Source organism: Leucoraja erinacea, chromosome 19 (genome assembly GCF_028641065.1).
Source record: "Leucoraja erinacea ecotype New England chromosome 19, Leri_hhj_1, whole genome shotgun sequence".
Lineage (NCBI taxonomy): Eukaryota > Metazoa > Chordata > Chondrichthyes > Rajiformes > Rajidae > Leucoraja > Leucoraja erinaceus.
This window is the reverse complement of record NC_073395.1, coordinates 23,685,781-23,698,485: the sequence shown is the minus strand read 5'-3', so window position 1 is coordinate 23,698,485 and position 12,705 is coordinate 23,685,781. Positions and strand designations below refer to the sequence as shown.

The 12,705-nt window shown below is 43.4% G+C and overlaps 1 protein-coding gene across 1 annotated transcript in view; it reads left to right on the top strand.

Annotated features, from left to right (window-relative positions):
• The window catches only part of LOC129706390 (ubiquitin carboxyl-terminal hydrolase 15-like), a 90,502-nt gene that overhangs the window by 7,833 nt on the left and 69,964 nt on the right, over window positions 1-12,705 (top strand). Inside the window, 2 exon segments of the mRNA XM_055650669.1 lie at window positions 6,422-6,549; window positions 9,414-9,548. Coding sequence (XP_055506644.1) covers window positions 6,422-6,549; window positions 9,414-9,548 — 263 coding nt within the window.

Below are 12,705 nucleotides of genomic sequence, written 5' to 3'. Positions count from 1 at the left end.
GGGGTTCCGGGGGGGGGCATTCCCTGGGTTGGTATGGGGTCCCGGGGGGGTCATTCCCCGGCAGGCCGGGGACCACCGGCAGCGCCTCTCGCCTTGTCAAGTGGCTGTCGGGTTGGCCCCCTCGGTGCCGGCGGAGGCCGAGCGCCAGTCATCGGCCGGGATGCGCATGGGGTGCAGCAGTGGCTCGGTGGGTCGGGCAACATCTCTGGAGAAGGGTCTAGACCCGAAACGTCACCAATTCCTTTTCTCCAGGGATGCTGCCTGTCCTGCTGAGTTGCTGCAGCATTTTGTGTGTGTCCCCGTTGATGGCTGGTGCTCGGCTTTCGAAGGTGCTGGAGGGGGTTGGCCGGCGGCCACTGGGTGGGGCGGGGGGTGCAGCTAGCGGTCCCCAGCCCGTCGGGGAGCAGATTCCTTGAGAGTTGGAACGGGGTTGGGCTGGAGTTGGCGCTTCTTCTCCGCGCTGGCTGTGGGCCTGGGCCGCCGCTGCTTCGGGCCGGTGTTCCGTTGGTCTGGGGCTGTCGGTTGGCCCAGCCAGGCAGGCGGAGTTGAGCTGGGATTGGCTCTTCTTCTCCGCGCTAACTGTTGGCCCTAGAGCGCCGCTGCTCTGGGCCAGTATCCCGTTGGTCCTGGGTCGCCCCGGATGTTGCCGGCTGCCCCTGAGGAGGAGGGGGGGGGGGTCCAGTGGCAGTTCAGCAGCACTTGCGGCGCCGGGGACCTTGGTTCGATCCTGGCTGCGGATGAGGTGCGGGTCTGTGTGCGCACAGGTGGTCCAGTCTCTCCCTCTGTCTCCCACTCACATCTGCCCCCTCTCTCTCGCTGTTACACCCCGCTACCTGGCACCCCATTCCTCAGATTAAATAAATGTTTACACAAAAATTATGAATGAAGATAAGAATTTATACACAGTTTATACATCCAACGCTTAGTTCGCTGTTTCTTTATCGTGAATGACCTTTGATAAATCCCATGATTCCTTGCGTTTTTCGGAATACCGTACTCGCTTATTATAGTTTGCTTTTTTATATACTGCTCTAAGGCAACTTTTTAAAGTGAGGTACCTCTGCACTGTCATGATTTGCTTAAATATCTCCAGTGTATTTAAGTCACTAGAACTACAGTCAAAATTTGGTCTGACTGTAGTTTGTGCATGATTTCACTGACTTGTTTGATTTACTTCTGTAAATGAAGCAGAACAAAGGACTGAATGAGAAGAATGTTCAAATCCTTATACTGGTCTCCAATCAAAGACTGATAACTCAAAGCCTTTTAACACATAATATTAAACAAAACAAAACCAAAAGAAATGTATCGCCAAAATGACCAGGTTATTCCTGAATTAGGTATTGATATTTGTTTACTGTTGTTCTGTGTAGTTGCAGAAATTCACCTCCACACATAACACCTCCCGTCCCATTGAAATTCTTTGTAAAAAGATCCAGTGCACTTTGTAGTAAATGTGGGGAAATATGCAGCAACATTTGTATGTACCTTTCTCCCCTGTACAGTAACTGGCAGAACCATTATTTTATATGTGCCACGTTTAAGGAGGACATTCAACCTATCAAGTGTATGCTGCCTCTCGGAGCCATTCCATTTTCCACAAAATATTGTTTCGTCTCATTCCAGATTCTCCTTGTGCATGCCAAGTTAGGGGTAATTTGCAGTCGTAGGTCAACAATCATTAAAACTTGTCGAATAGTGAAAGGTGGATGTGGAGAGGATGTTTCCAATAGTGGGAGAGTCTAGGACCCGAAGCCATCGCCTCAAAATACCTTAAGAAAGGAGATGAGGAGGAAATTCTTTAGTCAGAAGGTGGTGAATCTGTGGAATACATTGCCACAGAAGGCTGTGCAGGCCAAGTAAATGGATATTTTTAAAGCTGTGATTGACAGATTCTTAATTAGTGTGGGTGTCAGGGGTTATGGGGAGAAGGCAGGAGAATGGGGTTGAGAGGAAAAGATAGATCAGCCATGATTGAATGGCGAGTAGACTTGATGGACAAAATGGCCTAATTCTGCTGCTATAACTTATGAACTTGAGAACATGTATTTGGGAGTAAACTGGAGCACCCAGGGGAAATCCACAAGGTCACAGGGAAAACACAAGGAGGTCAGGATTGAGCCTGGATGGCTGAAGCTGAGAGTCAGCAGCATTTACTATGTCCCATACAATACAATTTATTTGTCACTTGAACCTCATAGAGGCTCAAGTGAAATGTTGTTTCTGCAGTCATACATACAAGAAAAGAAAAAAAAAGAAAAAAAAGACCCAAGCCACAACACAATTTACACAGACATCCATCACAGCGCATCTCCACCTCGCTGTGATGGAAGGCAAAAAAAACGTATCTCTCCCCTGCACTTCCCTCTCCCCCCGATGTCAGAGTCAAAGTCAGAGCCAGAGCCCCCGGCGGGCGATAACAATTGTCCCATTCTATCCAAGGTGTAAATGCTAACACAAATATGGACAGAATTTCCATGTGTTTCAGCTCATGTCTTGCCCATCTAAACAGGTAGAGAGTGTTTTGGTTTATCACAATGTCAACAACATTGTCACTGAAGTAGTCTTGCTGCATCCCTGAAAATTCAATTGCAATAATGTGGAGTCCACAGTCAAGTGCAGTGAGTTGTACTGAATAAGGGAAAATATAAAATAGACATACTAAATCTGAAGTAAACTTTAGAAACTTATATTTATGTAGGTTTTTTAAATTGTAAGGAAATTCAAAGGCATAAGGACTGATAATTTATATTTTAAATTTGGATGGATGACTAAACGAAGGGCAAAAACATTAATGGAGAGGGATGGATTTTAGGAATACAAGAGTAGACACAAAATGCTGGAGTAACTCAGCGGGACAGACAACATCTCTGGCGAGAAGGAATGGGCGACATTTCAGGTCGAGAGGCAGCTTCCCTACATTAATCCATACTTAGGAGTTAAGTTGTTCAGTTGTCATTTGTAGTTGTGTGTTTTGCTAGTTTTAATTATAGTTTGGCAAGATCATTTATTTTTGGTTGATGGAAAATACAATCAAAATGCTTCAACTTTTGGTCTCTAAGTTTAAATTCAATAGAAATCATTGTTCACAACAGATGTACATTTAAAGTAATATCTTTCATGTCAACTGTTGTCATGCCACTGACTATCTGTTCCCTAATGTGACTTTGGGCAATATTCTATATTCTCAATTTGAGAGCCATGGATGGCACTTTTTAAAATTAAAAAAAGTTAATTACATACCCCTCCGCTCTTCTCAGTCGGACCGGATCCGCGCGGCCACATGATGCCCGTGCGCCTTAACGGGACCACGAGGTCGCGTAATTTGCGTGCCAAGGACACGTAAGTGGGACAGGCCCTTTAGGTTTAACCATTCATGTTCTGCATTCTTCTCCATCCATGTTCATCAATTCTTGAATTGCCAAGAATCTGAGCTTGGGATTCCTCTCTCTGTATTTCTTTCCTTTTAAAGCATGATTTAGGATAACACGGTGGTGTAGCTGGTAGAGATGCTGCCTCACAGTGCCAAAGACCCGGATTGGATCGTGACATCAGGTGCTCCCTGTGTGGAATTTGCACATTCTTTTATTTCAGGCAGTTCTGTTTTGTGTGCAAGAGTGCATTTTGTTAACTTTTTCGTTGTCAAGAAAAATAAAGTTTGACTCTCACATAATCCTAAACCATGTAGATTTATTTAGACACAAAATGCTGGAGGGGGCAGAAATGGGTTAATCTAAAACAATTTACCCACACCAGAGATAGACACATAAAGCTGGAGTAACTCAGCGGGACAGGCAGCATCTCTGGAGAGAAGGAATGGGTGACGTTTCGAGTCGAGTCACTTCTTCAGACTGGTTAGGGATAAGGGAAACGAGAGATATGGATGATGATGTGGAGAGATAAAGAACAATGAATAAAAGCTATGCAAAAATGTAACGATGATAAAGAAAATAGTTAGTTGTTTGTTGGGTGAAAACGAGAAGCTAGTGCGACTTAGGTGGGGGAGGGATAGCGAGAGAGAGAGAGAGAGAAGGGAATGCCGGGGCTACTTGAAGTGAGCTGTAAGCTGCCTAAGCAAAATATGAGATGCTGTTCCTCCAATTTGAGTTTAGCCTCACTGACCATAGAGGAGATTTAGGACAGGAAGGCCTGTGTGGGAATGGGAAGGAGAATTAAAGTGTTTGGCAACCGGAAGATCAGGTAGGTTCAGGCGGGCTGAGCGAAGGTGTTCAGCGAAACGATCGTCCAATCTACATTTGGTCTCGCCAATGTATAAGAGAAATTTACCTACACCAAATTTCATCTCACAATAGTTGTACTTTTATTTCTTAAGACATATAAAGTTGGAACTGACAAGACCTGCATTGGGTATTTGTTTATCCTGTACAGGTTCAGCACTGGTGCAACAATCAAGCAGATGTAAAGAGTCTGAAGGAGAAGGAAAATAGGGGAGGGCAAATGATACAGATTTTAAAATACTATTGGAAAACGCGAGTAAGCTGGCAAATAAACAGCTTTCAGAGCCTGCACTTTCTGCTTTTTTCACATTTGCCTGAATCTGGGTTTGAGATGGAGGAAAATTAGTGTTGAACAGATTTTGTTCAACTTGTTCTGATATATTTTGCATCCAACTTGGGAGAACTACATTTTTTGGACGTATGTATCTCACTCAAGTGTTGGTAAGAAGGTGGGATGTGGAATGGAGGCGATGAAATATTTTGCCTTTCTTGATCAGAGCTGTGCCCAGGAACTTCCTTTACCTCACTTCATATGGGTCCTTTGCAGTTATTTATTTATACTTTGGTAAACAATCTCTGTTCAGTTGTACATGAATTTAAAGACAGTTAAAATTCAGTAAATTCCATAGCTTTTTTTGGTTGTTCCCAAAACAGGAAGTGATGCAAAAGAACTTCCTGGGCACATCAGCGAAGAAGAAATTCAAAATGGCATCTCCTTGTGTTCATAGCCTAAGTGAACTATCTCCAATTACTGATACCAACAAATTTTGTCAATTGGACACGAAAAAAAAATGAAACCTAGCGGTAAGTAGTTATTCAGCATGCCCTAATGGACATTGTTTCCTACACTTTTTGCAACTAATGAAATCACCAAATATCCAAAGGCAGATCAATGCATCAAATAGTGGGCACATACAGAAGAGAGTGGTAGACTTTGATAGATCAGTGCATCATCTTTAGACCTGTAGCATTGCACGTTAAAGCCCACCACTGGCATGAAGTGCCTTCCTTATTCGAAGTTCTCCAAATATCTTATTTTATTCCCCACATTTCCTTTCACTTGAAATAGATTTGTGCTAAGAATACAATTGGGGGAGTGTGTGGTGGTGAACAGGGGCTCTCTAAGCCTTTTATAAATTGTAGTGTGAATGATTGTGGCCAGGTTGTTAGATCTGTTCTGTCTGAAGAACGGTCCCTATCCAAAATGTTATCTGTCCATTTCCTCCACAGATGGTGCCTGGCCCACTGTTCCTCCAACAGTTTGCTTTGTTACACCCTTGGTCGTGTTAACGCATAGCCTATTACTTTTATATTGCATTCAGTACTAGTGATGTCTTCTAAACATGGTAAAAATCAGACACAGATCGAGAGATTACTTTGCAGACACTATTGTTTCTGCAAGGGCTGTCGGGAAATTCCATTCATCTTGTCACTTTAATTCTCCTTGCCACTTTCACTCTGATCTCTACCTTGAATCCCTACTTTGGTCAGTCAATACCCAATGCAAGCTCAGAACAACACCGAATCTTCTGCATGGGAATGTTAAGGCACTCGTGACTTAATATCAGAATTTCACAAGTTTGCATAGGTACTTTTTTTATCCCCTTTATTTCCACAGGCGTGGCTATATCTCTGTTTCAGTTTTTTTTGGGCTGCTAGTTTTTAAAGTAATTAATATTTTGACATTTTTGGTTTGCATCGTATCACAGATGTTATTTTCACCCCTCTCTGTTTGATAACTTCTCAAGTTCTGTTGACGAAACCTTGACCTGAAACAGATTTCTCCTAAGATGAAGTGTTGCTTGACCTACTTAGTGCTTCCAGCATTTTCTGGGGGGCAGGGGTTTTGCTCCTTTTTACTTTCCTGTCATTCATTCATATTTTCAGCAAGCGGGGAACATCGCCCAAGGAAAATGTTTATTCTTCCATCCTTGGAGACCAAAGGTGATCACATGAGCTTGAGACCTTTCTCATCTTTACCATTTCAGTTCCAAGCTGGTTAGTGCAACTACTGAGTCCTTTGGAGAGCCTTTACAAGTATTTTGGCTCTGCTTGAAGGGGAGTTAATTGTTAATCTAGGCGTTGGGTATTCTGTCATCCAAATTGTAAAACCTTTTCTCTTCTCAATTTTCTGATCTACAATATTAGTGTTCTTTTAACATGGTTCTCATTTATTATCACAGGTATCTGGTGGATAGCCGCTGGTTTAAGCAGTGGAAGAAATATGTCGGGTTTGATAGTTGGGACAAATACCAGATGGGAGACCAAAATGTGTATCCTGGCCCTATTGACAATTCTGGGCTCCTGAAAGGTTTGGCTACTTGGTTTCATTTTAATTGCAAAATAATTCTTGCATTAATAATATGATAATTTCATTATTCAGTCATTTTAGAAGCACAATAAAAGTGCTATGTTATTAGTAACCATTGTGTCTTCAAGGTACATGGCGATGTCGAGAAGGGCTAAAAACAATTCTGGACAAATACTATTCAATTAGTATTTGAATAGATCCGCATTCAAAAGATACCAAAAGATCTGTTTTAGTCCTCACAAATAACATGTACCTTGTGGGCGGGCACAGTAGTGCAGCGGTAGAGTTGCTGCCTTAAAGCGTCAGAGACCCGGATTCGAACCTGACTACGGGTGCTGTCTGAACGGAGGTTGTATGTTCTCCCGGTGACTGCGTGGGTTTTCTCCGGGTGCTCAGGTTTCCTCCCACATTCCAAAGATATGCAGGTTTGTAGGTTAATTGGCCTCTGTAAATTGTCCCTAGGGTCTAAGATAGAACTAGTGAGCGGGTGATCGCTGATTGCCGTGGACTCTATGGGCCAAAGGGCTTGATTCCATGCTGTATCTCTAAAACTAAACTATAACTTATACAGAAAAATTAAAATATTATGCTGACCCACTTTAGGCCTCCGTGATAATACTTTAACAGTCACTGCCTCTAATTATTATGCTTAGTTTTTGGTAATCTTTAAAGTGTTTTATGAATTTACAAATATAACTACCAATCTGACTTCCTGAAATCTCTTTAAGCCTACTTTTATAGCTCTTTGTGATTAAGCAAAGGGCAGCATTGGGTCCAAATTATGTGAATACATTTGAAATGAAATGGAGTATTTGGTACATTTTCAGCCTATGAAGTAGTGTGCAGTACTTTAGATTGTTGACACTGTCATGTTTGCATTTATATAAGAATGTAGTTGTTAAATGCTAGAAAGTTACTTAAAGTCAACTTGACTCGGTCACATGTAGATTTAAAAAAGGAATAAAATTAAGATGGCTTTCACTAACCAAGTCGTATCGTTAAGTATACAGAATTGTCAGTTGCTTTGTTGAGTCAATATAGATCTTCAACTGTCTGAAGAAGGGTCTCGACCCGAAACGTCACCTACTCCTTTTCTCCATAAATGCTGCCTCACCCGCTTAGTTTCGCCAGCTTTTTTGTCTACTTTCTACTGTTTATCGTATTGTTTCAGCCCCATGGTGCAGTATTTGCTGTCTGGCTTTATTGCAGTTGAAAAAATAGTAACATTTGGAATAAATCTGTATCCTGGAATTTTTTTAATCCTGAACTCATTGTCATTAAAACATGTTATAATCATAAGAGTGCTAATTGAGGGAACTGACTGCGAGCAAATTGGCTGCTTCATTTCCGACCTCACAATGATTACCTTTTAAAAAACATCTGAAAGTCTTTTGATGTCCTTATTTGTTTATATGCTGGCAGCATATCCTATGCTTAGTCTAGTTTAGAGATACAGCGCAGAAACAGACCCTGCAGCCCAACGTGTCCATGCCGATCAACGATCCTCCTATAAACTAACACGATCCTACACACTAGGGATAATTTTTTCAATTATTCCAAGCCAATTAGCCTGCAAACCAGTACGTCTTTGGAGTGCGAGAGGACACTGAAGAAAGCCCACGCAGGTCACGGGGAGAGCATACAAACTTCATACGGACAGCACCCATAGTCAGGATCAAATCCTGGTCTTTGGTGTTGTAAGGCAGCAACTCTACTGCCGGGTACCACGCCGCCCTATGAAACATTACTTTTAAAAACAAAGTTAATACTGTCAACAATCACATGAACTATATTTTTGTCTGAAAGTATGTTTGACTTAACCCTAGCAGAATAAGAATTGATCTCGCAATAAGTGAGCAATTAAGAATATACTGCCAAGTGTTATATATTTGAAAGTATTAAAAAATTGTGGTAAAGTAAAGGCAACTCATTATTTCAACTAAATGGCTTCAAACATGTGCACAGCGCCTTACCCGGGACAAACAAACAAACGCAGTCTTTTCCCCTGGGCAGAGGATTCCAAGACTAGAGTGCCCCCACACTGGTTCCCGCTTTGTCCCCCCACGCCAGGTCCCCATTGTTCTTCACAGCAGTCCGCCGGGTTCTCCTTGTCCCCCACCCCCCCCCACCACAGCACGCTCATCGACTGCGGATCGCGGTTCAATTGCGAGACTCCCGCTGCCGCCTACGTCGACGGGACTCCCATTGCCGCCATCACTGAGACTCCTTCGGCCGAGACAGGTCTCGCCGCCCGGCTTCTCTGCAATCCCCTGGACGGCTGTAGGACGGCTCGGGCCTACCTGGGCACGTTCCAGTCTGCGGCGTGGTTGAGTCGGGCCCACGCGGCTTGCCGGGACACAAGCCTCTGGAATACTGTGCCCTGTTAAATAGATGGAGTAGCACCCCAAAAATATTTGAACACGAGGAAGGCAAATATTTTGAGATTTTGGGGGCGCAGGATTTAGTGATTTGCTCAATTATTTCATATTTTATCATAATTTATATTGAAGGGGGTGGGAGATTGTTGGAGGATTAATTCAAATGCATTGAAAGGCGTTACTAGACTTAAAAGCAATGAAGTATGAATTTGTATTTTTAGTATTGGATATGCCAGAATGTAAGGCATCCTTTGTAGAAAATCATAGAGTAGTATAGTTTACAATCAGGCCATTGAGCCCATCGTACCTGTTCTTTCTCCATGGTAGAGCTGTTGACCGAGTCCAACTATGTAATTATTATAAAGTAGACCCAACTCTAATTTTATTGGTGATTTTATGGTTGGAATTCTGAACTTCAGCTGGTTGGAATATATCTGAAGATGGCTTTGCTGAAATTTATGTTTTTTTGTATTTGTTCAATTTTAGATGGCGATTCACAGGCCCTGAAGGAGCATCTCATAGATGAGCTGGATTACATACTGGTACCCACTGAAGGTTGGAATAAACTCGTTAGCTGGTATGGATTAACAGAGAGTCAAGAACCAATTGCACGAAAGGTAGGTAGTTTATTGTAGTAAGAAAAATGGCTTTAATGATGGGTACCATACCTTTTTAAGATGCTAGGTAAGTTTGATATTTTGAAAGGATTTGCAGGAGTTGTTTCCTCAAAAAGGTAGTCAGCATTATCAGAGACCCACACACCACCCTAGCCACGCTCTCATTTCACTCCTGCCATCACGAAGAAGATATAGGAGCCTGAAAACAGTAATGTCCAGGTTCGGGAACAGCTTCTTCTATATAGCTTTCTGGCTGGGGGCATTGGTTTTGTCTTTTTGTACTATTATTGTGTGTGTCGGTGTGTGTGTCTAACCTTTTTCTCATTTATTATATTGTTTAAACAATACTATGTTTACATATGTAGAGGGGATGCTGGTTTAAACCGAAGATAGACACAAAAAGCTGGAGTAACTCAGCGGGACAGGCAGACCCGGTCTCGACCCGAAACATTGCCCATTCGTTCTCTCCAGAGATGCTGCTTGTCCCGTTGAGTTACTCCAGCTTTTTGTCTCTATCTTCACTACATTTACATATTATGTGCTGCTGCAAGTAAGAATGTGTTCTGTCTGGGACATGACAATAAAACACTCTTGACTCTTCAAAGGATAAAGAAAAAGGTATACTGAGAGATGGATTATGTGGAGCATACATGCCAGCATTGATAATTGAGCCCAAAAGGCCTGTGTTCTTGCTGCAGATTCCATGAAAACCTTAAGGATAATCTGATAAGTTTAAGAATAACAATATTTATATTGCAATATGTGATCGGCTCAATAAATATGCTTTTTGACATTTGTTTTCGAATGTCAATGCAAAGCCGGTCTACACTGTTGCAATCAGTTTGATAAATAGTAAAGACTTTAATTTAGATCCAAATTAAACAGTAAAGTTATCACGTCGTTGTTTTGTTTATGTAGACCACTATTCCCATTTGAATATTATTTTGATCAAAGCTGTTAAATATACATTTTATAATACAGTGTCTCAATAAGTGATTGATCTTTCTCTGCCAATTCACTGAATACGTGCCAAGACCTTGAGTTTTGTTTTGTACAAGAAATATTAGAGAGAAGGAAGAGAAGTAAGTTTGACTAGGGTGCACCAATCTAATTCAAATCCCCGTTTGCATGTCATATGTTCTTTGACCGATTACCCTATTATTTCCAATATAAGCAATCAACTTGAAACTTGTAATATTGCAATTCTCCGGTGATGGCACTGGTGGTTTGCTTTGAGGTTTTACAAGGTGATGGGGGGAAAGAGAACATATAAATGTAGAAGTTGAAACGATATAGTTTAGTTTAGAGATACAAGGCAGATTGATTGGTAGGACTGGATGTTACAATCCCTAAGGTTTTTCACTACAATTGACATTTGGTATTCTTGGGGATGACCACTAGGTGATTTTGCTACCAATCAGTGCTGGACAACTATCCCCAGTCCTCGCCGACATTTTCAATCTCTCACTGGCCCAGGGTGTTGTCCCCACTTGCCTCAAGACATCAACCATCGTGCCAGTGCCCAAACAGTCAGCTACAGGGAGTCTCAACGATTTCCGCCCAGTGGCACTCACCCCGGTCATTGCAAAGTGCTTTGAGCGGCTGATCTTGGCTCACCTCAAAGCCTGCCTCCCCCCCACACTGGACCCCCATCAGTTTGCCTACCGGACCAACAGGTCTACAGAGGACGCCATATCGGCGGCCCTACACTCTGCCCTGACCCACCTGGACCACAACAACTCCTACATCAGGCTGCTGTTCATTGATTTCAGCTCTGCCTTTAACACCGTCATCCCAGCCAGCTTGATCACCAAACTCAGTGGACTTGGCATCTCCACCTCCCTCTGCAACTGGACATTGGACTTCCTCACTAACAGACCACAGTCTGTTAGGGTCAATAACCTCACCTCCTCCACTATAACACTGAACACAGGAGTGCCACAGGGCTGTGTGCTCAGCCCTCTCCTCTACTCCCTCTTCACCCACGACTGCATCCCAAAGTACGGATCCAACGCCATTATTAAGTTTGCTGACGATACCACGGTAGTAGGACTGATCAGCGACAACGATGAGTCAGCCTACAGGGATGAGATCCAGCACCTGACCACCTGGTGTGCCGACAATAACCTCATCCTCAACTCCAAAAAGACGAAGGAGATTATTGTCGACTTCAGGCAGACCAGAGGAGGCAGTCATACCACCATCCATATCAACGGGACTGAGGTGGAGCGCGTCTCCAGCTATAAATTCCTCGGAGTGCATATCTCGGAGGACTTGTCCTGGTCCCTCAACACCTCCAAGCTGATCAAAAAGGCACAGCAGCGCCTTTACTTCCTTAGGAGGCTCAAGAAAGCCCACCTGTCCCCCCAGATCCTGACCAACTTTTACCGCTGTACCATAGAGAGTATCCTGACCACCTGCTTCACGGTATGGTACAGCAGCTGCACTGCTGCGGACAGGAAAGCACTACAACGGGTGGTGAAAACCGCGCAGCACATCATCGGTCCCCCGCTCCCTGCCATGGATGCCCTCCACCGAAAACGGTTTCTGAGACGGGCTGGGAAGATCATCAAAGACCCCTCACACCCCAACCATGGACTGTTTGCCCTCCTCCCATCAGGGAGGCGGTACAGGAGCCTCAGGTCACGTACCAGCAGGATGAGGAAAAGCTTCTATAACAACACAATCACACTGCTGAACTCGGAGTCCCGACGATAGACTTCTCTGGTCCCTCCGTCCCCCTTTGTTTAATCATTCTGTATTTCCTGATTATTCTGTATCTTCTCTCTTTCTATATTTTTTTTTTTTTTCTTGTTTTTTCTCTTTATGTACAACTACTACGGACTGACGCAAAACTGCATTTCGTTGTACTGATACTTGTATTTGTGCGATGACATTAAAGTTGAATTGAATTGAATCTTCAGTTGTGTACCTCAACGTCACTGGGTGTTTCGGCCTTTTATCACAAGACACCCTCAGTCGAGGCAGGCCCACTGCAGGGAGATCAGACCTGGGTGTGTGTCTTGTGATTAGCCTCTAGATGGTCACGTGGCAGCCCACGCAGCATCTTTTCTCTTCAGCCACAGCCAGTGACTGCTCCATTCGGCTGTTTTCCTTCCATCTTCCTCTCTACCGCTGATTGTGGCTGGTTGGGCTCTGGA